The sequence below is a fragment of the Rana temporaria genome, chromosome 4, assembly GCF_905171775.1.
Source record: "Rana temporaria chromosome 4, aRanTem1.1, whole genome shotgun sequence".
NCBI classification, from domain to species: Eukaryota; Metazoa; Chordata; class Amphibia; order Anura; family Ranidae; genus Rana; species Rana temporaria.
Window position 1 is genome coordinate 384,918,022 of NC_053492.1, and position 25,535 is coordinate 384,943,556.

A 25,535-nucleotide genomic window follows, 5' to 3' on the forward strand; every position below is an offset into this window, starting at 1 on the left:
GGAATGGTGGATATTTGACTGTATGTGCTTATTCAGCAGACATAGTCTTAAAGTGGAGGTTCACCCAAAAAAATCAATTTTTAACATTAGATTGAGGCTAATTACGGGAAGCAAAATCGGGTGTTTTGTTTAAAATGCAGTACTTACCGTTTTAGAGAGAGATGTTCTCCGCCGCTTCCGGGTATGGCCTGCGGGACTGGGCGTTCCTATTTGATTGACAGCCTTCCGACCGTCGCATACAGCGCGTCACCAGTAGCCGAACGTCAGTGAGCAGGCGCCGTACAGAGCTGCACCGACATTCGGCAACTCGTGACGCGCTGTATGCGACCGTCGGAAGGCTGTCAATCAAATAGGAACGCCCAGTCCCGAAGACCATACCCGGAAGCGGCGGAGAACATCTATCTCTAAAACGGTAAGTACTGCATTGATTTTAAAGATAAAAACACCCGATTCTGCCTCCAGTAATTAGCCTCAATCTAATCTTAACATTTTTTTTTCGGGTGAACCCCCGCTTTAAGACCCCTTTTTAGTCAATCATTGTGTATGTGAACTAGAACACACCACCTAGTTCACTCGGACATGAAATAAACGCATGATTATGTTTTTGCCTCTGACCCTTTAATTCACAAGGTATCATTCCCTTCATAATTTTTAAACATTGAGGGTCATTTACTAAAGGCAAATTCACTTTGCACTATAAGTGCAAACTACAAGTGCAAAGTACACTTGGAAGTGCAGTCGCTGTAGATCTGAGGTGGACATGCAAGGAAAATAAACAGCATTTTAGCTTGCACATGATTGGATAATAAAATTAGCAGAGCTTCCTCTCATTTCAGATCTACCCCTCAAATCTACAGCAACTGCACTTCCAAGTGCAATTTCAAGTGCATTTTGCACTTGTAGTGCAAAGTGGATTTTCCTTTTGTAAATAACCCCCATTGTCTCTGCATTGATGTCTCTCATTCTTGTTGAAAGAGAAGCAAATCTGCTGTTGGAAAAACAATGTTTGTCAACTCTAACGTTGGCTATACAGTAGTAGAATTTTTTTTGTCCTTGATTTTTTATTTTTCATTTTTAAGAGCATTCGTTTGACTTTCTTAATTATTAGTGGGGTCAAATCAATGTTTGTTTTTTGGACTACAGTGATGAGAAAATTTTGAAGGCGCAAGATGGGGGGGGGGGGGGGGGAGGAATGTTCTCTAACAAAATGTTAACTGTGTATGTAAATGTTCAAAGAAAATAAAATGTGGAAATACTTTCAAATGTCCAGTCCTTGCATGTACAAAGAATTTTTGTATTGTTCTTATGAATATTCGCCCAAACTTTTATTTTAAAATCTACTAGTGTATAGCCAGCTTTATATTTGACAGCCATCAACTACAGTGGGCAGTTTGCATATTTTAGTTTTGATATGGTAGACAAATGGAACTGATAGAAACGTTTTTATTCTTGTCCATCTCTGAAAATGAAAGGTATAGTTTACTGCTGATTTGTAAGGCCTCATGCCCACGGACGTTTTAAAAAACGGGCTGTAAAGCTAGTACAGACGCCAGGAAAAAAGCAGCGTTTTAACACAATTTTTCCCGCGTTTTGCATTGAATTCAATAGACGTTTTGCCACGCTAGTTTTCGGGCGCGTTTTTTCTTTCTCTATTCAAAATCAATGGTTCCCTATGGGATCCCATTGATTTGAATAGAGGTCGCACCAGAAGTTGGATCAAGATGATCCGACTGGCAGGGCGACTCGTGTGCAGAGAATCTTGAAGGGGAACACCGCGCAAATTAAAAATTTTGCGTGAGGTTCCCCCCAGGATGATACCAGACTCTTTGGTCTGGTATGGATTTTAAGGGGAACACCTACGCCGAAAAAACGGCATGGGGGTTCCCCCAAAATCCATACCAGACCCTTATCCGAGCACGCCGCCCGGCCGGTCAGGAATGGTGGGGACGAGCGAGCGCCCCCCCCATCCTGAGCCGTACCAGGACGCATGCCCTCAACATGGGGGGTGGGTGCTTTGGGGCAGGGGGGGCACTGCACCCCCCACCCTAAACCACCTTGTCCCCATGTTGATGGGGACAAGGATCTCTTCCCGACAACCCTAGCCGTTGGTTGTCGGGGTCTGTGGGCAGGGGGCTTATCGGAATCTGGGGGGCCCCAGATCCTGGCCCCCCACCCTACGTGAATGAGTAATGGGGTACATTGTACCCCTACCCATTCACCGGGAGGAAAAGTGTCAATAAAATAAACACAGGTTTTTAAAATCATTTATTAGCCAGCTCTCCCCAGTTCTTCTCCCGCTCTCCGGTGCCGTCTTCGGGGGGTGAGCCGCCGCTATCTTCTTGCAGCTCTTTCACTATCGGCGGCCAGCCCGCTCTTCCTCGTCGCCTTCTTCTTTTCTTCCGATGTTGCCACAACGCTCCCTCCCGCTGTAATGCCGGGTGTGCGGTGCGCGATGATTTATATAGGCCTCTTATGACCACACAGTCCCAGCATGCTGGGACTGTGATGTCATAAGAGGCCTATATAAATCATCGCACACCGCACACCCGGCATTACAGCGGGAGGGAACATCGTGGCAAAATCGGAAGAAAAGAAGAAGGCGACGAGGAAGAGTGGGCTGGCCGCCGCTAGTAAAAGGGCTGCAAGAAGATAGCGGCGGCCAGCCCTGAAGAAGGCACCGGAGAGCGGGAGAAGAACCGGGGAGAGCGTAGAAGACCCTTGGAGCTGGCTTATAAATGATTTTAAAAACCTGTGTTGTGTGTTTATTTTATTGACACTTTTCCTCCCGGAGAATGGGTAGGGGTACGATGTACCCCCTACTCATTCACGTAGGGTGGGGGGCCGGGATCTGGGGGCCCCCTCATTAAAGGGGGCCCCCAGATTCCGTTAAGCCCCCCCGCCCACAGACCCCGACAACCAACAGCCAGGGTTGTCAGGATGAGACCCTTGTTCCCATCAACATGGGGACAAGGTGCTTTGGGGTGGGGGCGCAGTGCCCCCCCTGCCCCAAAGCACCCACCCCCCATGTTGAGGGCATGCAGCCTGGTACGGCTCAGGAAGGGGGGGGCGCTCGCTCGTCCCCACCCCCATTCCTGACCGGCCGGGCGGCGTGCTCGGATAACTGTAAATTGCAGCTCCATTAAATTCCATCTCAGCTGCTAATTTCAGTTACAAAATGGGCATTGGGGGTAGTGGGCCCATGGACTAGAAATAGTTGGGCTAATAGTACTGCTGTGCTCCTGGTACAATTTCTGGTGCGCTGCATCTTGAAAAATGGCTGCATTAAGGTACCATAATACTTTAGCTTGGCAAAAAAAAGCCTGATTTTTGGACTCGGGAGCCAGGTGAGCCTGTTGATCGTGTCAGAGCGATTCATAATGGAAGACAGTGGGAAATGGGTGACATTGTTCACAGCTCTCCACTATACAGAAGTGCTCAGCTCTGAGTGCATCCTGGTTGTAAACATCAGAATTCCAGTGCAGAATTTGGTAACACGAGGATTAGTGAGTTTTCACACACATTACTATGGAGGCAGCCAATACATTAGTCAGCTTTTTTTGTACAACCATGGGTTGAATGAAAAAACTGACATTATTTATTATTACTGTATTATACAGCTCCAACAGTTTGCGCACCTCTTGTGACCCTGTTCCCCCATCCACACATTTGAGGGGATGGGGGATTCCTTCCGCTAAAGCTATTGTGTTCTGACAGCAAAGGGACTTCTCACCATCGGAATACACTGATCAGCATAGCCTGCAGCACTGATCCAAGCAGAGAAAATCTGCCAGGGCAGTTGTACAGAAGTAATTTGTTAGATTGACTTCTGTACAACAATAGTGCCAATACATGGTTTATAATTCAGCCGGTCCCTGCTGAACCGGCCAAATAAGATCCATGTATGCCAAGCTGGAAGAATAAGTTGACCTTTTTAAAATGTTTATTTTTTTTTTTTATTTTTTTTTTTTTTAGGGGCCTGAAAAGCATTGGGCCCAATATCATCAGATGGTGGGTGCAATGGCACGGTCCTGCAGACTGTTTGTGTAGCTGTCTGCCCATACCTCCGATACGGTCAGGCAGTTACAGGAAGCTCAATGCTAATAGCTGTCAGCCGCAAAGGCTGACGGTCGATGTAGTTCATTGATTCACAGAACTCTGTGAATGAATAACTTGGCCATGTGGTTTTTGAATTGTGACAGCGGGTGTGGGGAGAAGATCCCCCAAACCGCTTTCATAGGTAGGAGGGGTTTTGGGGAAGAAAAGGCAGATGCTGAACATGTTACACCCTAAGTATGGGTGTAACATGTTCAGAAAGGCGAACTAATCCTTTAGGCCTTATGCACACTGGATGTTAAACGTTATAAAAACGTTATTAGCTTAGCAGTGAGTTTTGAAACGTTTTTGCAATAGTGTTTTTCCGCGTTAGCGTTTTGTTTTTTTGCGTTATCTTTATTTTTTTAATGGATCAAAAACGCTGGTGAGCTGTGTTTCTCCTTATCAGTGTTAAAACATTTTTACAGCTGAAAACGTCTCTGAGAACCCACTAGTGTTTTTTTTGTTTTTTTTACTGCTCAAAATCGCCACTGATCAAAACTGCTGATAACAGCCTATGGCCCAGATTCACAAAGCACTTACGCCGATGTATAACAAGTTACGCCGACGTAAGTGCAAATGTGCGCCGTCGTATCTGTGCGCCAGACCCACAAACAGATATGCGCCTAAAACCAGGCTACACCCCGCCGGCGTAGCTTGCTTACGCCGGCGTAGGGTGGGCGCACATTTAGTCTGGGGGCATGGTGCCGCTCCCATTGATTTGCCATTCAAATGAGGGAAATACGGCGATTCACAAACCTGCGTGCGCCCAACGCAGGCTACGCGAGGTGCGCGTAAGTTGTACGTCCGGCGTAAAGTTATTCCCCATAAAGGAAGTGCAACCCAGCAGCAGATATGCAAAGGTCTGCACCAGGGAACACAAGCCGGCGTATTTTACGTTGGACGTGTGTCTGGCTGGGCGTAGGTTACGTTCACGCCGTACACAGTGATCCGGCGTAGTTTATGCAGTTGTTCCGACGTGGTTGTGAGCAGGCGCAGGGGGATGCGTCCACGTCACGGCGCATGCGCAGTTCGTGATATGTATCTGTCTGACACTCGGCCCATCATTTGCATGGGGTCACGCCTCATTTGCATGGGTCACGCCCACTTCCACCTACGCCGGCGTACGCCTACGAAACCCATGCCACGCTGGCGCAGCGTTGGGAGCACTGGCTTGCTGAATTCAATGCTTGCCTCTCTGCGCTGCGTTGGCATAGCGTACGGTGGGTACTCTACGGCGGCGTAATGTGCGCCTTGCTCTCTCTGAATCTGGGCCTATGTGTGCAAGATAACATGATGGAGAGTTTAATGACTGTAGAAAAAAAAGGCCTTATCCTTCCCTAAATGCACATACATACACAATATAAGGCTGGATGTATAAAAGTAAGCTCCTGTTTTTGTAACACATATTGGGGGTTATTTACGAAAGGGAAATCCACTTTGCACTACAAGTGCACCTGGAAGTGCAGTCGCTGTAGATCTGAAATGAGGGGAAGCTCTGCTGATTTTATCATTCAATCATGTGCAAGCTAAAATGCTTTTTTTTTTTATTACCCTATGAAGTTATTGGGTAGCTTGTGTGGTAACTGCAAATTTTTACAAAACTGGAGTTTTTCTTTTCAGTTAACATGTGTTCTCTCAAGATAAAATCTGTGTAGCAGCAGTTTATTGTCTGTCTGTCTCTGTCTGTCTTTTTTTTGTTTTGTTTCCCCCCCATCATTTTTATTTTATTTTTTTTTCATTTTATTTCCTCCATTTCCTCTGTTTGCGTAGCAAAGCTGCAAGCAGATACACAAGGTCAGAACAAGCAAATGGAAGTGTGTAGTGAAAATACTAACCTGCCTTTACGCAATGGACTTCTGAAGCCAGGTGGGTTTAGTTTCACTGATGTATTATTTTGCTTGCACTTGTTTTTAAGCAACCACTTCCTTGTTTTTAAATCTCAGCATGGTATCAATTTTCATATATGGATTTGGGGCCAGATTCAGAAAGGACTTACGACGGCGTATCTCCAGATACGCCGTCGTAAGTCCAAATGTGCGCCGTCGTATCTTTAAGCGTATTCTGGAAACCAGATACGCCTATATTTGGCCAAGATACGACCGACGTAAGTCTACTACGCCGTCGTATCTTGGGTGCATATTTACGCTGGCCGCAAGGGGCGCTTTCGTAGATTTACGCGTCGAATATGCAAAGATACGCCGATTCACGAACGTACTTGCGCCCGCTACGCCGTTTACGTAAGGCTTACGTCGGGCGTAAAGTTACCCCTGCTATATGAGGCGTAGGTAATGCAAAGTATGGAAGTCGGAACAAGCATATCTTTTTACGTAAGTCGTACGTGAATGGGGCTGTGCGTAGGTTACGTTCACGTCACCGGCATTGAGCCGGCGTATATTAGGGAGTAAATTCGACGTGATACTGAGCATGCGCACGCATGCGCCGTACGATCGGCGCTTCATTTACATGGGTCACGATTCATTTCAATACAACACGCAGCCTACTTTGAATTAGGCGGGCTTACGCCGGCCCATTTTCGCTACGCCGACGTAACTTAGGGAGCAAGTGCTTTGTGAACACTGCACTTGCCTCACTGTTACGTCGGCGTAGTGCAAATGGGGTGCGCCACGCCCAACTAAAGATCCGCCATTGTATCTGAATCTGGCCCTTGGAGTATATCTATATATGGTGAAAAGCAAAACTGTGAAATATGCTGCAATCTGTCAGTAGCCTTAACGCATCACTTTTTGTTTTTCTGAGCCCACAGGTAACACATTTCAAGTACCTGTTAATGCTGCCAGTAGATCTGTTGACTTTCTTCTTCCTGCAACAGCCTAACAATGCTCTTTGTTCTACAGTGAAATCACTGCAGTGTTGTCAAACTGTGGAGAGTGTATATTTTTCGATGGACTTTAAAAAAGCAACAAATAAAAGCTGGGCTCCCTCTAATATATAAAGCAGAACTTCTTTAGCAAGGAACATATATTCCACATTAAAGCAGAGTTCTGCTTTAAGGACTCCTGACCCCCTGACATGCCACATTTGGCGTGTCTTTTTTTTTTTTTTTGGGTGGGGGGGAAGTAGGTACCTAGTTTTGACAAGTTCCAAGCTCCCACTCGGGCTGTTCTCTTCTCCCCTTCCCTCCCTGCAATCTTCTGGGACACATCACAGGTCCCAGAAGCTTGCCCAACCATTCAGGGCACACAGCGCCACTCGTGCATGTGCAGTGCACACCTGCCATTGGGGGGGGGGGGGGGTCAGCAAGCTGTCACAGCCGGGTGCCCAAACTAGTGATGCCAAAGTCGGGGGAGAGAACCCAAGGCTTCAGGTGGCCGCATCACTGGATCGTGGGACAGGTGTGTTTATTAAAAGTCAGCAGCTACACTTTTTGTAGCTGCTGACTTTTAATGGACAAAGAAACAGTTGTTGGAACTCCATTTTTAATAATAGTGTGTGCATTGTTCCTGTTTTTTCTTGCTTAATCAACATTTTGCTGAAGCCCAGAGCAGCAGTAGATCATTGGGCTGTCAGCAGATCAGCCTCTAGTGACTCTAATTTTCATCCCAGTGAAAAAGAATAAAGAGCAACTGAACATGCGTCGGGTGACCAGTGTGTTGCTGTATTTTAAACAGTATAGACACGTATTTTTAATGTTTTATAATGCTATAGCTGCAAAAGGCGCCAGCACAAAATGATCTAGCAGGACTCATTTGTCTGTCTGACTAAAATTCCACTTTAAGCAGTTTTCACGGCATCATTTTTGAATGTTGAAACCATATGAATAAAAAATTGACTGTTCTAAGCCCCTGTAACTGTCACATTTGGGAGACAGCTTCACCTGCATGTAAAGGTGGAAAAAAAAATTAATTTTAGTTTTTTGTCCTATTCAACTGGGCATTTCCTACAACAGGAATGGCCACTTTTTAAAGTAGATACTTGTGAAATAATCAGAATAGAACAAGTGGCCTATGTCTAATGTGATTAGACCTTAAAATGTTGGGTTATATTACTGGATCTGGAAATGCTCATCCAATATCTGTAATGCCCTGTGCACACGGTCGAAACTTTCGATGGAAAAAGTCAGATGGGAGCTTTTACAACGGATATTCCGACAACGGGTATCCTCAATTGGGATTTTTCCGTCCAAAATTCAGACGGACTTAGAGAACATGTTCTCTATTTTTCCGACGGAAAAATTCCTATCGGAAAATCCATTCGTCTGTGTGGAATTCCAAAGCACTAAAAACCACGCATGTTCAGAATCAAGTTGACGAATGCTCGGAAGCATTGAACTTCATTTTTCTCGGCTCGTCCTAGTGTTGTACGTCACCGCGTTCTTGACAGTCGGAATTTGGTATGACCGTGTGTGTGCAAGACGGCTTGAGCAAAATTCAGTCGGAAAAAACGTCCGAGTTTATTCCGACGGAAAAAAATGGTCGTGTGTACAGGGCATTGGGCATCTTGAACATGTACTATTCTAGCTTGATCCACATACTACCTTCCTTCAACTATGACCAACAGTTGGATAACATGAAAGCCTGTTTTGTTTTTTGAGTGGATACAAATTTTAAAACCATTTTAGATTTGGTATGTTTACTTTAGAATATCCCTAATCTAACATTAAGCATTTTGGCTTCTCGGTATCATTCTGAACCTTTATTTAAGTTTTTGTCTCCACTTTGTTAAAATAACTTGGTCTACAAAATAAGCCTTATGAGGCCACGGATGAAGTAATTGACTGTACAGTTCAATGTACGGACAGGCAACCTATTGTATTCATACAAATTTGAGAGTAATTGTCATTGTCTAAAGGTTAATTATCTTTTTCTTGGCTCTGTGTATTTATTTATTTTTTTGCCTTTTGCTAAAAGTGGTGACCGAAGGAAAAAAACACCTTTGTAGGAGACATTTTGGATTCACTTGCACTTTTAAGTATGTCTAAATTTCTCCAAAACCGTTTCTTCTCTGTTTATAATTTTCTCAATTTTCACGTCACTTTCCTTCGCTTGTCACCTGTCAAATGTAAACTCTGGCGAATGAAAACTGTAGCAAGGGGGCAGGGGTCTTCTAGTGATATCGTTGACCATATATGGTCAGTGACCTCACTGGGATACTGCCTCTTTACTTAAAGCGGGGGTTCACCCTATAAAAAAAATAGCATAAAATTCAGCATAGTAGCGCGAGCTACAGTATGCCTGTATTTATTTTTTTAGCCAGGTACTCACTGTGCAATCGTATATTGAAGATTCCGACTCCCCGCGGGGAATGGGCGTTCCTATCCAGAGGGAAGGTGATTGACGGTCGGCTCTGGCACGTCACGCTTCTCCGGAAATAGCCGAAATAGGACTTGGCTCTTCATGGCGCCTGCGCATAGTCTGTGCACAGGCGCCGTATTGCGCCGTGAAGAGCCGAGACCTACTCCAGCTGTCTTCGGGGAGCGTGACGTGCCAGAGCCGGCCGTCAATCACCTTCCCTCTGGATAGGAACGCCCATTCCACGCGGGGAGTCGGAATCTTCAATATACGATTGCACAGTGAGTACCGGGCTAAAAAAATAAATACAGGCATACTGTAGCTCGCGCTACTATGCCGAATTTTATGCTAAAATGTTGTTATGGAGGGTGAACCACCGCTTTAAAGAGGAGCATTAGCCTCCTGTGTAAAAATTAAAAGTCAGCAGCTACAAAAGCTGTAGTTGCTAACTTATAATAAACAGCCACTCACCTGTCTCACAATCCAGCGCTGTGCTCGCCCAGGTCGTTTTCACCTTCAGTCTTCTGTCCCTGTGGTGGCATCTTAACTGTGTGGGTGCCCACTTCGCATTTGTCCCATAAGACGGTGCGGAGGGGGACGTGGAACTTTCTAGAGCAGTGGTTATCAACGATGTCCTCAGGGCCCACTAACAGGCCAGGTTTGCAAGATAACTGAAATACATCACAGGTGATATCATTTGCTGCTCAGTGATTGCAGTATTCTAGTCTGAATCTCCCCAAGGTAATACATAAAACCTGGCCTGTTAGTGGGCCCCAGAGGACAGGGTTGATGACCACTGCTCTAGAGGACTGCCTAGGCCAGTGATGGCAAACCTTGGCACCCCAGATGTTTTTGAACTACATTTCCCATGACGCTATTGCACTCTGCAGTGTAGTTGAGCATCATGGGAAATGTAGTTCCAAAACATCTGGGGTGCCAAGGTTCGCCATCACTGCCCTAGGCGATCGGAGCGAAAGTGGGAGCATGTATGGAAATGAGGTACCCGCTCCACCCAAAAGTGCCATTTCATAAACGGGAGCATGGGAGGAGGCCTTAAAGCAGGACTTCCCCATTTGGGTGAAGCTCAACTTTTAAAGGACAAAAGTGACCTTAGTGGTTAAATGGAAGATACCATTGCAGTCACTGGCCCTTTTGACTTGTATGCCCTGGGATTTACAGCCATGCTAAGTGAATAAGGCTGGTGACTTCACTGGTTGTTAATGACTTGGCGACGCAGGCACCGCTGATGTCCTTAACCATTGAAGTCACCAGTCTTCAGTTGAACTGCCTTTCTGAATTCCTGTGGCCTTCAGTAGATAAAAAAAGAAAATCCGATGTGACACCCCAAACCACTCTGGGAAAGAACTGTAGATAGTTTATTATTAAAGCAGAGTAACATTGTTTGCATTTGATATGTATTTGTACTTTTCTATATGTATATTATAGTTAGTATATTTCTGCGCTGAAAGTGTTTCACTTTAAAGATAGTTTTGCTATGCTATTTTAATCATATCTTGTTGAAACTGATAGCATTTATGACTTCTATTTGCAACACCAGTTAGCCTTCTACTACTTGTAACATTGGTTGTAGGTAATCGGTATACAAACTGGGAAAATTGTTACTGGTGTTTCTTTGTTTTTAACCCTCCGAAGTATGTACCTTTTTTGGACTTTTCCAGTCTGGGAAAAGCATAAAATAAATGAATTGGTTACCTGGATTTCTGGTTGTAATGGCAGATAATGTTCTGCAAGTAGATAACGTCATTGAATCCAAAGTTTGTGAGTTCGATAGCTTGGAAGAATTATTGCAACTATTCTGTACAATTACACTTTTTAGGTGAGCCATTGTATTTTACAAGCAGTTGGAGTCGCCTATGGAATTTGATACATGGGTCCTGCTAAGTCATGGCAGGGGGAACCTTACTGTGTTATTGCACAGGCACGTATCACCTGGAAATGTCTAGCAAAGGGCAATTCACATTTCCCAGTATGGTCCGGTAAATGCTGGCAGCAGTTAGGGATGCCAACAAATGTGACTGTTGACCCCATTGTTCTTTTCCATAAGTGAAACCTAGACATTTTGGTGCTAATGCTTTTGTCAGATTAATAATAATAATAATAATAATAATACATTCTTAAATGGCTGCGGTGGTACTTATGCCTACATTGCACAGTTTTTTGCCGTACAGGTCTTTAACTGAAAACGTATTTATTTTTAACAACATTACTTGTGCTTTTCTCTTATTAGCATTTATTTGCTGCAGTCAAATTTAAAAACCTTTGCTTTATAGGGAGTAATGAGCCATGCACAAATGCTAAAAATTTCTAAGCTAATATAACATTACAGCAAGAAATAATAAGTCGGTCTTACAGAAGTGTTGAAACATGTAACTCGTAAAACTGTGAAAATACACAAATGAATAGAACCACAAATGCACAGAGATCTAAGACATGGGTTTTAAATTTGATGTATTTTGTTGTGTATTTTCACCATTTAACATTGTTGCTTACATTTTTTATTTTTTCCCTTAATTTTAGAAAGGGGTGCAGTTCCAAAAAAGAAAGATGCAGTCTCCATCGCAAGTAATTCCCTTCCTCGTGCAAAAGCCACACCCAAAGCTGTATCTCCAGTAGTTTCCCATTCACCTAGGATACCCAACAGTTCCAGTTCCTCCTCCTCCTCCTCCTCGCATAGGCCAGTCTCTCATACAGCTACTAGGGTATACTATTTACAATTTTGATATGCACTTCATTTTTTTTTTCTGTCGTAAGTGTGCATACTTATTGTAATCGTTACTTAATGTTTGTTTTTTGTTTTTTAAGGGAGCAGGTGTAAAAAGCACTAGACCAAATAAGCCAACAACACCTAATACTGGACTCAGGAAAAAAGATATGAAGAATTTAAAAAATGTAGATAGCAACCTTGCAAATCTTATTTTGAATGACGTTATAGACAGGTATGTGTGTTACCTTGCCTTTAGTGTGGTGTGGTGGTTTTAAAATATAAAAAGAAAAAACAACGTCATAAAATCCGCAGCATCCTAACTTTATTTTTATTTTTTTCGTGGTGTTTATTTTCTATTTTTTTTTTTGTTTTAACAGCAGCCCATCAGTTAAGTTTTCTGATGTAGCTGGACAAGAATTGGCAAAACAAGCACTGCAAGAAATCGTGATACTTCCTTCTATTCGCCCAGAGGTACGTTATCTATAATAACAATGCTACATATCTGCATTGGTTGTATTTGTGAACCTTTTTCTAACGTTAAACATGTATTTTGGCTGAAATTGAGGCAGTCCCATTTGCTTCTGTTGATTTATGTTACTTTCAAAATCCGTTTCCGGGGGTACAGTAGAGGACACAGGACCCTTCCCTCTGTTCTTATGTCCTCCCTATTGTTTGCTACAAAACTGAGGCTCGCTAGGGGTTGGAAGGATTATATGGAAGATGTCCCAGCAGATGTTTGGCCAGTTTATAATCACTTGATAGTAGACTGCATATAACCCAGTTAGAAGGCTAAGAAGCTGGTGTCCCGTACTATTCTCCAGGAAATTGAATTTACTAGTAAATCAAAAATCCTTTTTGATTTGACTACAGACCTTCCTACAAGACTTCCTGCGGTGGGCAGAGACTTTCATAGGGGTTGACCTAAGGGCAGGAGTGAAGCAGTCAACATAAGGTTTTGATGAGGAAAGCAAGGCAGGGAGTAGGCAACAAGCTGTTTTAAAATGGGCACAGTTAAAACTTTCTCCAAAAATCCTATGTGCGTGCATCTGAGAAAGCATCCAGTATGCCCCCTTAATATGTAATGTCAGTTAGATGGGGAAGCTTTTGGGTGAAAAACAACATGAATGTATTCTGCATTTCAGTACATAGTATTGTTGGCCGAACACCAGAAGTCATATGTTGAACAGGGAGCTAGCGGGATAAACGGGTACCTGCTGTGTACTGGTAAGGGCATGAGGATTGTACCAAGAGTGAAACTAATTTTTTATTTCTCCAGTCATCTTCCAGGATGGCAGGCCTACAAAGGGGTGTGCCGTCCTGGAAGATTTCCTAGAAAACCTGTTACTGGTAAGTGTAACTGGTAATTTTCTCCAGTCATGTTCCAGGACGGCACACCTAAAGTAGGCCTGCCATCCTGGAAGATTTCCTAGAAAACCCGTTACCGGTAAGTGTAACTGGTAATTTTCTCCAGTCATCTTCCAGGATGGCAGGCCTACATAAGTGTGCCGTCCTGGAAGATTTCCTTGAAAACCCGTTACCGGTAAGGCCTCGTACACACGGCCGTTTTCCTCGATAGAATCCATAAAGAAACTTGGTAGGAGAGCTTTTTTGCCGAGGGAAAACGGTCGTGTGTACGTTTTTCATCGAGGAAACTGTTGAGGAACTCGATGAGGAAAAAAGAGAACGGGAGTCTCAATTTCCTCGTCGTGTTCTCGTCGGGCTGGTTTTCGACGAGAAACACGATCGTGTGTATGCTAAGAAACCCGTGCATGCTAAGAATAAAGTATGCGCACCTTCGGTAAAAGTAGCGTTTGTAATGGAGATAACACATTTTTCACGCTGTAACAGACTGAAAAGTGCAAATCGTCTCTTACCAAACTTTTACTTAACACGCAGTAACATGAGATTAGCAAAAGCAGCCCCAAGGGTTGTGCCAGTGGAATCAAACTTCCCCTGCCATTGTATGTGTTGTACGTCACCGAGTTTGAGAACAAGGAGATTTTGTCTCGACCGTGTGTACGCAAAGGAAGCTTGTCGAGTTCCTCGACAAGCCTAACAAGGAACTTGTCGAGGAAAACGATGTGTCTTTTCCAACGAGTTCCTCGGTCGTGTGTATGAGGCCTCAGTGTAACTGATAATTTTTTTGTTGCCTGCAGTTTCACTGTTGGTGCTTACTTAAGTGTTTTTTTCCTTTTTCACACATTTTTATTTATTCACTTGTAATGTGCCTTTGAACTTTCTAGAATACTTGACTACTCCAGAACGAGTAATTATTTCCCTATGACAAACCCCCTCCCTCATTGCTCTTTGCTCATCATATTCTTATCGTTTTCTGGGAGGATAAAATTGCACTTAGTGTTAAGCTGGGTACACACTAAGCTTTTTTTAGTTCAACCCAGTGAGCTGAACAAAAAAAGAGATCACCATACTAACACAAGCGATGTTAGTGCAGCAATGTCCCCATCTGTTGTGTTTTGATGGGGACTGTCCTCCCGCCAGAACACACTGATTGGCCAATGGCTGATTGGGTGCTGGTTTTCCAGCATGCCCGTTGGACAAGAGCCAATCGGAAGACTGACCTCTGGTCTTGGGGAACCCCTTCTAAAAATTACTATATCTACAACTCATGATACATTGGTGTGACGGTGAGGAGAATGCTCCTTACACTTGTGGTTATTGGGAACAATTACCCCCTTACATATAGCTGAAAAGATGAATGGTGTGAGTGGGAACTTATTTGAGAGGCAGAAATTGTTTATTGTATAAGGAAACCCAAGCAACCCCCTGAGGGAACCTTGGGGTTCCATGGAACTCTGGTTGAGCAACTCTGCTATAGAGTGTCAGCTCTGGGGTTATTGAGATCACATCCCAGAAGGCTTGGGCCAGCAGCAGTTTTGGGACTTTTGGATGTCTACGCAAAGAATGGTCTGGCGACAGGGTCTTATTTTTTTATTCAGAATTTTTATATGCATTCTGGCAAATTTAGAAGAATAGGTCAGCAATGATCATTGTTTTATTTTTATCTCACTATAGGTTTCCTTATACCACTGCAGCGCTTTGGGCATGTGTTACTCATCTTTGAACCCTAGGTCATATACCTTTCCTTTGCAATATCTGCCAGGGGGATGTAAATTCCTCAAAGTAGCAGAAATCAGTGAGGATCATCTATTTTGGATGTGTATGCAAAATAAACCAATCTTAAGAGATACATTGATACTGCCACTGCTATGCTTTCCTACTGATCATGTTAAGCTTTCCCCAAAGCAGTGGTTTGCAACCTGGGGGTCGGGACCCCCTTGGGGGATCGAATGGCGATTTCCCAGGTGTCAACGAATCTTGGGCTATTCCTGAAGCCCGCTCTCCTAGCCTTTTCGCAGCTGCCCAGCAGGGCTGTCCCTGGAGTTTGTGGCTGGCCAGCTGGGCTGTTCCCGGAGCTGTGGCCGCCCTCTCAGTCTCTTCGTAGCCGCTCATTCAGTTCCCAGGACGGGTGGGGAGCAGAGATTCGAGGTCAGCTGACTGGTGAGAAATGTGAAGTGGGAATATTGGTACCACCTTGGTATTCCACTGGTACGAATTCAGTCAGTAAGCTTTCCTTAAAGCAGTGGTTTGCAACCTGGGGCTCAGGACCCCCTCGGGGGGGGGGGGGGGTTGAATGGCGATTTTCCAGGGGTCACCGAATTCTGGGCAGTTCCTGAAGCCTGCACCGCTCTCCCAGCCTTTTCGCAGCTGCCCAGCAGGGCTGTCCCTGGAGTTTGTGGCTGTCCAACTGGGCTGTTCCCGGAGCCCGTGGCCGCCCTCTCAGTCTCTTCGTAGCCGCTCATTCAGTTCACGGCACGGGTGGGGAGCAGAGACTAGAGGTCAGCTGACTGGTGAGGAATGTGAAGTGGAAGGGGCTGGAGAAGACCCTATCTCCTGATTTTGGCATAGGTGTCGTTGCTGGGAGACCCCACAGAGCTGGAGACACAGTGAGTAACACTACCTGTGATTAGAGTTGCCATTAAAAGTCACCACTACAGTTCTCACATCAGCAGATGACCTTGATCAAGAGCACCTAGGTTGGCTGATCGTGCTTGGCCTCACCAGCACTGCCACTCAACCCAATCCCCTCCCAACCAAGGAGTAAGAGAAGGAATAAAAATAGAGAATACATAGAAGGGAGAGGAAAAGAGGACGAGGAAAAAAAGAGAGAAAGAATAAGAGAAAGAACAAGAAAGTCGGCTAGAGAGAGGGATGGGGGGAAAAACCTAGAAGTTAGGATAGAGAGATAAAAGGGAAAGAAAGGAGAACAAAGAGAGTGTGGTACATCCCAAAATGTACCATAAGGGGTTTTAATACTATACGAGTGGAAGGGGCTCAGGGAGCGCTAAATGTCCGTGGGTTAGGGGCGCAAATTACTGGTCTTGCCTTGGGTGCTGACAACCCATGCAACGAAAATAAGTTTACTGTTGGGGGTCGCAACAACTTGGGAAATTTTATCAGGGGGTCACGGCACTAGAAAGGTTAAGAACTACTGCCTTAAAGGCTAAGTTCACGTTTACAATAAATAAAATGCATATTTTTTTCCTGTAAAAATGTATTTTATTTATTTTTTGGGGACCTGTAAAGCTTTGAACCCTGAATATGGGTGTAACATGTTACAAAAAGGTGAACTTATCCTTTTAAAGATTAGGAATAACAGTCTACTGACTTCTGTTCACCACATGTGCATACTCCTTGCTGTATTGCCAACAATACACTCTTGTGTTTTTTTTATTTTTTTATACCTTGACTTTTCCGTATTAAATGAGTGTAAGAATGTATTTAATACAGTTGCCTTCTCCTTCTCATTTGTAACCAATATCCCTTAATCATCTTTTAAGAGGCCAATATGCTCTGACTTTGATTTTTTACTATTAATATGTTTAAAACATGTTGGGATTCTTTTTACTCTCCTCCCGATTTTGTGTCTCTCATGGTTGTCCTACTTTTTCTAGGCAAGTGACTGAAATTATTAGTACAATGCAGCATAACCTTCAACTAGCCGTTCCTATTTCTCTCAGGTCATGTTTGTTTTGTATAACTTTTTTTCTTAAATGAGGCACTGTTTTTAACCGTGTGGTAAGACCATTTAAAACGTGAGAAAATTGCCCAATTAAACATATGTGAATGGACACTTGACATTTTTTTCATAAGAGGTTATGTTCTTGTGCAAAGAAGGGTTTCAATGTTAAACAATTGTTTATAACTGTTAGGTAATGTTTTAATTAAAAGTAACTTTCTTTTTGAAAAAAAAAAAATTGTGTTCTATTTTACTTCTAGCTTTTCACTGGCCTCAGAACTCCCGCTCGAGGGTTATTGCTATTTGGCCCTCCTGGAAATGGAAAGACTATGCTGGTAAAAAATTCTCTCTACTATGAGTTTTTCTCCAGGATTAAATTTAGATTTCCTTAATGTTTCTCTTTTTTTATTTCAGGCAAAAGCAGTGGCCGCTGAATCAAATGCAACATTTTTTAATATAAGTGCAGCAAGTCTCACTTCAAAATATGCAAGTATCTGTTTTTTGTTATTGAACATTGTTAAAATAAGAAAACCCCATGCTTTTTTGACATTTACATTATGAGAAATGGAATAGATAAAAGTATAACAAGGCAAAACTTATTTTTACTAGTAAATAAAGGGAAGAAGAATTAGAACACCTCTTAGGTTTTTATTGCTGTCTGATAAGGAGAGTTAATCACTCTATTTGTGGTGATTACCTGTGTCACCAAAAGAAAATGTGTAACAAAAACAAAAACATTTTGGGTTGTCCCCAGAACAGAAATAGAGGGGAAATCTTCCTTTGGGGATGCTAGTTCTGCCGACCCTGATGACAGCCAGGGATTCTTTCACTATGGAGAAATTTCCTCTTGCTTCCAGTTTTGGCTATGGGCCAGGAAGTGAAATCTCACAGGGACACAAATGACAAAAATAAATCTGAAGTGTTATAACTAGGGTTGTCCCGATACCTTTTTTAGGACAGAGTACAAGTACCGATACTTTTTTCATGTACTCGCCGATACCGATTACCGATACTTTTTTTTTCATGTACTCGCCGATACCGATACTTTTTTTTTAAATGCAGCCATGTCTCCCCCCCAAATGCAGCCATGTCTCCCCCCAAATGCAGCTTTGTGTCTCCCCCCAAATGCAGCTTTGTGTCTCCCCCCCCCCCCCAAATGCAGCTTTGTGTCTCCCCCCCCCCCCCCCCAAATGCAGCTTTGTGTCTCCCCCCCCCCCCCCCCCCCAAATGCAGCTTTGTGTCTCCCCCCCCCCCCCCCCCAAATGCAGCTTTGTGTCTCCCCCCCCAAATGCAGCTTTGTGTCTCCCCCCCCCCAAATGCAGCTTTGTGTCTCCCCCCCCCCAAATGCAGCTTTGTGTCTCCCCCCCCCCAAATGCAGCTTTGTGTGTGTCTCATCCCCCCCCCCCCCCCCGCCATCTAGTTGTTCGGCGCTCAGGGAACATAACAGCTTTCACTTAAATAGCTGTGTGTTCCCCGCCGCGCGTCGTCATCGTTATATAGCCCCTCCCCCTTGTCCAGGCAGTTTGATAGACAGATCACCCGTCCAATCCTGGGACAGGTGATCTGTCTATCAAAGTGCCCGGACAAGGGGGAGAGGGGCTATGGCGGCAGGGAACGGCAGGGAACACACAGCTATTCAAATGAAAGCTGTTATGTTCCCTGAGCGCCGAACAACTAGACGGCGGCAGCAGCTCTCCTCCAGTGGTATGTTATACATAGCCGAGGACTGCTCTGCTCTCCGCCTCCTCTCCGCCTTCCGATCCCGCCTCCTCTCCGCCTTCCGATCCCGCCTCCTCTCTGCCCCCTCTCCGCCCCCACTCAGGAGGGAAAAAAGTATCGGGGGAAGCATCGGGAGCATTTGCGCGAGTACAAGTACTCGCGCAAATGCTCAGTATCGGTCCCGATACTAGTATCGGGACAACCCTAGTTATAACCCTACTTTACTGTATTTGAAAATAAAAAAAATGCCTTTTATTTCTACTTTAAATAGTTACTGTTTTTTTCACATTAAAGATAAAATGAATGTAGGCAAAAATCTATCTGAAAATTAGAAATGCAGATATGCGTACTATCTTGTCTATTGTCAGGGTTAGTTCACACTGCTGCGCTGCAAATTTGTTCCGTTTTTTTTTTTTTTTTTGTCCTCTGTGAAATGCAAATTTACCGCGATTTTACCGCAAATTTCAGGAGTTGGACATAGCTGCGATTGATGTTCTAACCAATGGAATCATAAAAAAAAAGGTGTTAACTTTCTGTGTATTTCCTGTTTTTTTGTGGAGAGTAGTGTGGTGGAATTCCGCACATATGTGAACCATCAATGCGATTCCAGAACGATTTGCATTGATGTCTATGGAGACTAAATTTGCAACGCAGCGCTGTAAACTCGCACAAAACCTTTTTTTTGTGTGAATGACCGTCATTGAAAACAATGACTTTATGGATGACAATGCGAAATTAGAATGTTTTTGACGCATTACATTTGTTATGAACTCGCATCAGTGTGAACCATGCCTTTAAATGTAATTTGCTTGGGGTGTCTTGATTCTAATGAATGACCATTAGTTCTTAAAATAAGGGTTGGGTGTAATTGGATGGATATATTTGAATAGACAAATGGTTATAAATACATTTCAGTTACAAATTATGAACATGGGGTAAGGGGATAATGTGATAGGGAGAGGGTAAAAGGGGGTCCTCTCCTAGGGTATCACACAACCAATTCTGACAATCTTTCACACCAGGGCTTCTTGTCCAGTCTTGGGTCCCAGCAAATTGCATCCCTGATGCATCATTGAATATATCTTGCACCAGAGGTCACAAAAGTGTATTTATGTCCTCGAAGTAGAGTTTTTGAGCAGACATAGGATGTCCCTATATAATCCTCCCCCCCCCCCCCCCCCCCCCCCAGGAAGCATCAATCAATACTGAACAGGTGTGGGAAGTAAATTCCCCAGGGGTCCATGCTTGTTAATGAGCAGGCGACCTCAGGCGTTCAGCTAATTATTTTGTTCACAGTTTGATTTTCAATATTGATCTGTTGTAATTCAACTCGTTTGCATTTTTCTTCTAGGGAAAGTATTTTTTAGTACTTACCAAAACTGCATGGATATTGTTTTTTTATCGAGTACTGACTTTTACTTCTTTCCACTACAGTCAACAAACATCTAGCTTGTATTGTAAGGATGTGACTGGACAGGCTACTGTTCTGCCCAGACAAAATGGGGTCTAACCTAGTCTCGAAAGGGGTATTGATGAGTTTACTGCATTTGCTTGATGACCTTTAAAGAGACTCGAACCTTCTGACCTACACTAATGATTTGGTGTAATTCACTAGTGTTCCTCCATTTGCACAAACCCAAGGTTAGGTAAGATAGCTGTAGCCCAAAGATAACAGTCCGAGGATTTGGTGTGATTGGTAAGCTATTCAATTTTATGAAAATTAGCTGTTAGCCATGTTGGCCATGGCTTACCATTCTCAGGAAAGTGTGAGTTGATCACCCTGTTAAGCTTTTTGTACAATTACTTCCAGTTTCCCTTAGCCCCCATTCACATCTAGGCGTTTTAACGCCTGTAGTGCTACGCCGCTGCCGCCAGAGGGATGAAAACACATGTCCCTCTATGGAGATGGTTCACATCTCCACGCCGGACGCCTGCCGCCTGCAAAAAAAGTCCCGGACCTTTTTTTCAAGCGGCTTTCGGCGTTCGGCTAGGAGATGGGAACCATCTCCATAGAGGGGGTCAATCTGGGGCACATCTAGGCGGACAATACCGGCGTTTTGTCGCCGCAAATCGCGGTACAAAATGCTGCTATTTGTACCGCGATTTGCGGCGACAAAACGCCGCGAATTTGTCTGCCTAGGTGTGAATGGAGCCTTAAGGTCAACACCAAGAAAAAACGTTATTATTCTTACATACTGTAATCAAATGTGTGTAGTATGTGTAATATTAATTTAATAATTTGAAAAAAAAAAATGTGATGGCCTGTATGACCTACTTATTTTTTTTTTTTTTTTTATTATTACAATTAATACAAATACAGGTTTTAAAAATCCTTTACAAATTTAAAAAAAAATGCATGTAAATACTGCAGTTACCAAGGATGCAACCTGCTTTTAAGTGTGGTTTTCTTTAAATTAATACTTAGTGCCAGCTAGTTGGTCTTGTTTTTTTATAAATCTATATTGTTTTTTTTTCCAGGTAGGAGAAGGTGAAAAATTAGTGCGGGCACTTTTTTCTGTGGCAAGGGAACTCCAGCCATCTATTATTTTTATTGGTAAGTAATTCAAGTTTTTGATTTTAACATCAACTGCTTTTGTAATGATTTCATCTTATGGGTTTTAACACCAATATATATATATATATGTATATATGTGTGTGTGTGTGTGTGTGTGTGTGTATGTATGTATGTATGTGTATATATATAATATAGAGTAAAGTAAATCTTAATTAATGTTGGCTCTTGATGTGTGTGTTTGTTGATTTCAGATATGCTTTATTCCTTTCTCAAACAACAAATGAAACTATGACACAAACAAATTCTTATGCACCAGCCACATAGGTTAACCACTACCCCCCTATATAAATATGAAGATACACTTGTGTAGCATAGGTAGTTCATAAAAATCCCATAGGTTGGGTGTTGTACTTCAATAGGCAGCTCCACCTGAGACAGGAAAGACTCTGTAAAATTACAAAAAGGAACAGTAGGGGGCATAGCTAAATGCAGCATCAATGTTTTAATTAGGATTAAAAGGGAAATGGAAACCCACAGAAATATAAAGTCAAATAACTTATCTGCAGCCAAGCCACTTTTGGTGGAAGCCAAGTGGCTACACCTTCCATGGGTGTTTTTTTTTCCCACCGGTGACTAGTCTGGGGTGGGCTTTTCCTATGGAGTCTCAGGAATGCGTTCCTTCCTTAGACTCCCCCCTCAGAGGTGGCAGGGTCCTTTATTCCCTTGGATGGAATTCGGTGGTCCTAAAATAATTTGTCTCTCAGGTGGATTCTAAGCTAGAGTTCGGTGCAGCCGTAGCAGGCCCAGTTTTTTTCTGCGTGTCCAGGGGACGTTATCTGCCCCCCATAACTCAGATGATCCCTCTGTCACCGTGGAGGTGCATGTAAAACTGCTAAACGTTAGCAATTGAGGATACATCAGGGGCTTCGGAAGACGTAGCTGACACCACCAGGGTTTTTCTTTACCCAAACTATTTTTATAAGTCAGTTTTAAAAGTCCAGAAGGGTCCTTTTGTAGTTTCAAAAATCTTTGTGTTGCATTACCCGGTTAAAGGAGACCCTTCTGAAGAAGTGTCTTTCTCCTCCTGAAGTCGAGCTTCCCATCTCTAGGTTGAACAAGGCAACCATTAGACAGGTGAAGGAGTCTTCTGCCTTCAAAAGATCCTGTAGACCAGAAGGAAGAACCAGTCGCCTGTACAATGTTTACGAATGCTGACTCAGTGTTGCACTCAGTGTTGCACTCAGTGTTGCACTCAGTGTTGCACTCAGTGTTGCACTCAGTTTAGGCCAGGTCCCTGATGTCTCAGATGCTCACTGAATGGGACGATATTTTGCGCCAAGGGCTGGGAAAGGAGCAGGTATCTCCAATTTACATGGAAATGGCAGGCCAACTGGTCCAGGGCCTCAAGTACCTGTGTGATGAATCTTTTGATGTGTGGCCCCTTTTGCCTCTCAACCTCTCCGTCTCGGTAGTTCTATGACCTGATTGTTTTCCTGGGGCCCAGATGTCTAAGAAAGCTGTGGCCGACTCTTCGGTGCCATCCTGGATGACATTATCAAGAACTTTCTGGGGGGGTAGAGTACCTATCCCACAACCCATGAACGGGAAGGAGCCATGATGCAAGCAGGAACTTACCGTCTCTGCACATACGTGGCTTTTTTCGTTCCTCAGATGGGATCCAAGCCCTCCAAGGCTTCCTTGGGGGACACCAGGCATGCCTAGCCCATCAAACAAAAGCCAAGGAAAAATCCTTGGAAAAATTCCAAGCTCTACTTGCCAACCAGCCTGCGACCAACCAGATTAATCTAACAGTATGCGTTTAGTTGCACAAATTTGCAAATGCATGCGTAAGCTACAGCCCCCGGCAAGGCATCCTGTGATCTGTAGAGCCTACCTCTAACTTATAAGAGGCTCCACAGTGGAAGCACATGTATTCTGATGAGATAGATGAAGGCAGTTGGACTGGAGGGAGCCCACCCTTAGGTCAGGCAACGCATTGACAAATTTGCAGCCCTCGTGCTTCATGCTGGGTGTTCATTGTGCCCCTGTACCTTTTTAAGGAGGGGTGGGCTCCCTCCAGCTGCTGTTGACAACTGTACAGCCCAGTATGTACAGGGGAGCAGTGTGGAATATATGAAGAAGAAAGTACATTTTGTATTTGGTTATATACTGATGGGGAAAAATCTGTATACGTTTTTAATAGTATAGTTGTTTGTAATGTTTCTCTTACTATGCTTCCAGTACTCCCTAAAATTCTGGAGCATAATCTCCTGGGAATGTCTATATGCTCTGGTGATGGAGTGAAACTTTACTGAAAGATGTTACTTTGGCCTCCTCTTGGTACAGTGTACTGGAGGATGTGCTTTCAGTTGAAAAAGAAAATCACTTGTGCAAAATACTCGAACTTTAACATCAAAGTACTTTTCTTCTAATTCTATTTCTTGAATTCTGTTTCCCCATGCAGATGAGGTTGATAGCCTTTTATGTGAAAGAAGAGAAGGAGAACATGATGCTAGCAGACGATTAAAAACTGAATTTTTGATTGAGTTTGATGGGGTAATTATTATTTCCTTATACCTAAATGGCACAAGATCAATTAGTAACTTTCAAAGGCTATTTATGCTCTTAAAAAAGGAATAATGGTTTAAATAGCAGGGACAAGTTATAGTACAACTATAGTGCAGGGAAAGGCAGCATCACTTGCTATAATGTACGCATAGCATGCACTGATCAGCCATACGTTTGACTACCGGCCTAATATTGAGTAGGTCCCCATTTTGACAGAAAAACAGCCCTGACCCATCAAAGGTATGGGCACCACTAGACCACTGAATGTAAGCGGTGGTATCTGGCACCAAGCTTTCAGTAGCAGATCCTTTTTTAGTCCTGTAGTTTGCAAGGTTGGGCCTCCATGGATTGGGCTTGTTTTTCCAGCACATTCCACAGATGCTTGATTGCAATGAGATCTGGAGACCAAGAGCTAGATTCAGGTAGATGTGTGCATCTTTGAGGCGGCGTAGCGTATTTACGCTACGCCGCCGTAAGTCAGAGAGGCAAGTGCTGTATTCACAAAGCACTTGCCTCCTAAGTTACGGCTGCGTAGCGTGAATGGACCGGCGTAAGCGCACCTAATTCAAATGAGGATGAGGGGGCGTGTTTTATGTAAATTACTTGTGACCCGACGTGATTGACGTTTTTTACGAATGGTGCATGCGCCGTCCGTGGACATATCCCAGTGTGCATTGCTCCAAAGTACGCCGCAAGGACGTATTGGTTTCGACGTGAACATAAATTACGTCCAGCCCCATTCACGGACGACTTGCGCAAACTACGTAAAAATTTCAAATTTCGACGCGGGAACAATGGCCATACTTAACATTGACTAGGCCAGCTATTTGTTCGACTAACTTAACGCCGTAAAAAGCCGTACGTAAACTACGTAAAAGAATGCGCCGGGCGCACGTACGTTTCTGAATCGGCGTATCTAGTCATTTACATATTCTAGGCCGAACTCAATGGAAGCGCCACCTAGCGGCCAGCGTAAATATGCACCCTAAGATACAACGGCGTAGGAGACTTACGCCGCTCGTATCTTAGCCTAATTTAAGCGTATCTGGTTTCCAGAATTCGCTAAAATTTAGGACAGCGTTGATTCAGAGTTACGACGGCGTATCTACTGATACGCTGGCGTAAAGCTATCTGAATCTAGCTACAAGTCAACACCTCAAACTCGTGTTCCTCAAACCATTCTTGAACCATTTTTGCAGTGTGGCTCAATATCCTGCAGAAAGAGGCCACTGCCATCAGGGAATGCTGTTTCCATAAAGGGGTGTACTTGGTCAGCAACAATGTTTAGGTACGTGATACATGTCAAGTAACCTCCACATGAATGGCAGAACCCAAGGTTTCCAGCAAAACATTACCCAAATCACACTTCTTCTGCCAGCTTGCCTTCTTCCCTTACTGCATTCTGGTGCCATCTGTTTCACAAGTAAGCAATGCACATGCACCTGGCCATCCACATGATGTAAAACAAACCCAGATTCATCAGATCGGGCCAGCTTTTTTTTTTACTCTGGACCAGTTCTGATGCTTGCATATCTATTGTAGGCGCTTTTGGCTGTGGACCCGGATCAGCATGGGCACCCTAACCGGTCTGTTGCTATGCAGCCCCATAAGCAGCAGCATATGCAT

The 25,535-nt window shown here is 43.8% G+C and overlaps 1 protein-coding gene across 2 annotated transcripts in view; it reads left to right on the forward strand.

Annotated features, from left to right (window-relative positions):
• SPAST (spastin) overlaps positions 1 to 25,535 on the forward strand; it is a 69,259-nt gene that overhangs the window by 34,057 nt on the left and 9,667 nt on the right. Inside the window, exons 4-11 of one of the 2 annotated variants that reach the window (XM_040351070.1) lie at positions 5,866 to 5,961; positions 11,883 to 12,064; positions 12,168 to 12,301; positions 12,447 to 12,540; positions 17,368 to 17,442; positions 17,522 to 17,593; positions 21,305 to 21,380; positions 23,806 to 23,897. In XM_040351070.1, coding sequence (XP_040207004.1) covers positions 5,866 to 5,961; positions 11,883 to 12,064; positions 12,168 to 12,301; positions 12,447 to 12,540; positions 17,368 to 17,442; positions 17,522 to 17,593; positions 21,305 to 21,380; positions 23,806 to 23,897 — 821 coding nt within the window. The remainder of the gene's footprint in view (positions 1 to 5,865; positions 5,962 to 11,882; positions 12,065 to 12,167; positions 12,302 to 12,446; positions 12,541 to 17,367; positions 17,443 to 17,521; positions 17,594 to 21,304; positions 21,381 to 23,805; positions 23,898 to 25,535) is intronic. The other variant, XM_040351071.1, reaches the window with a different exon arrangement.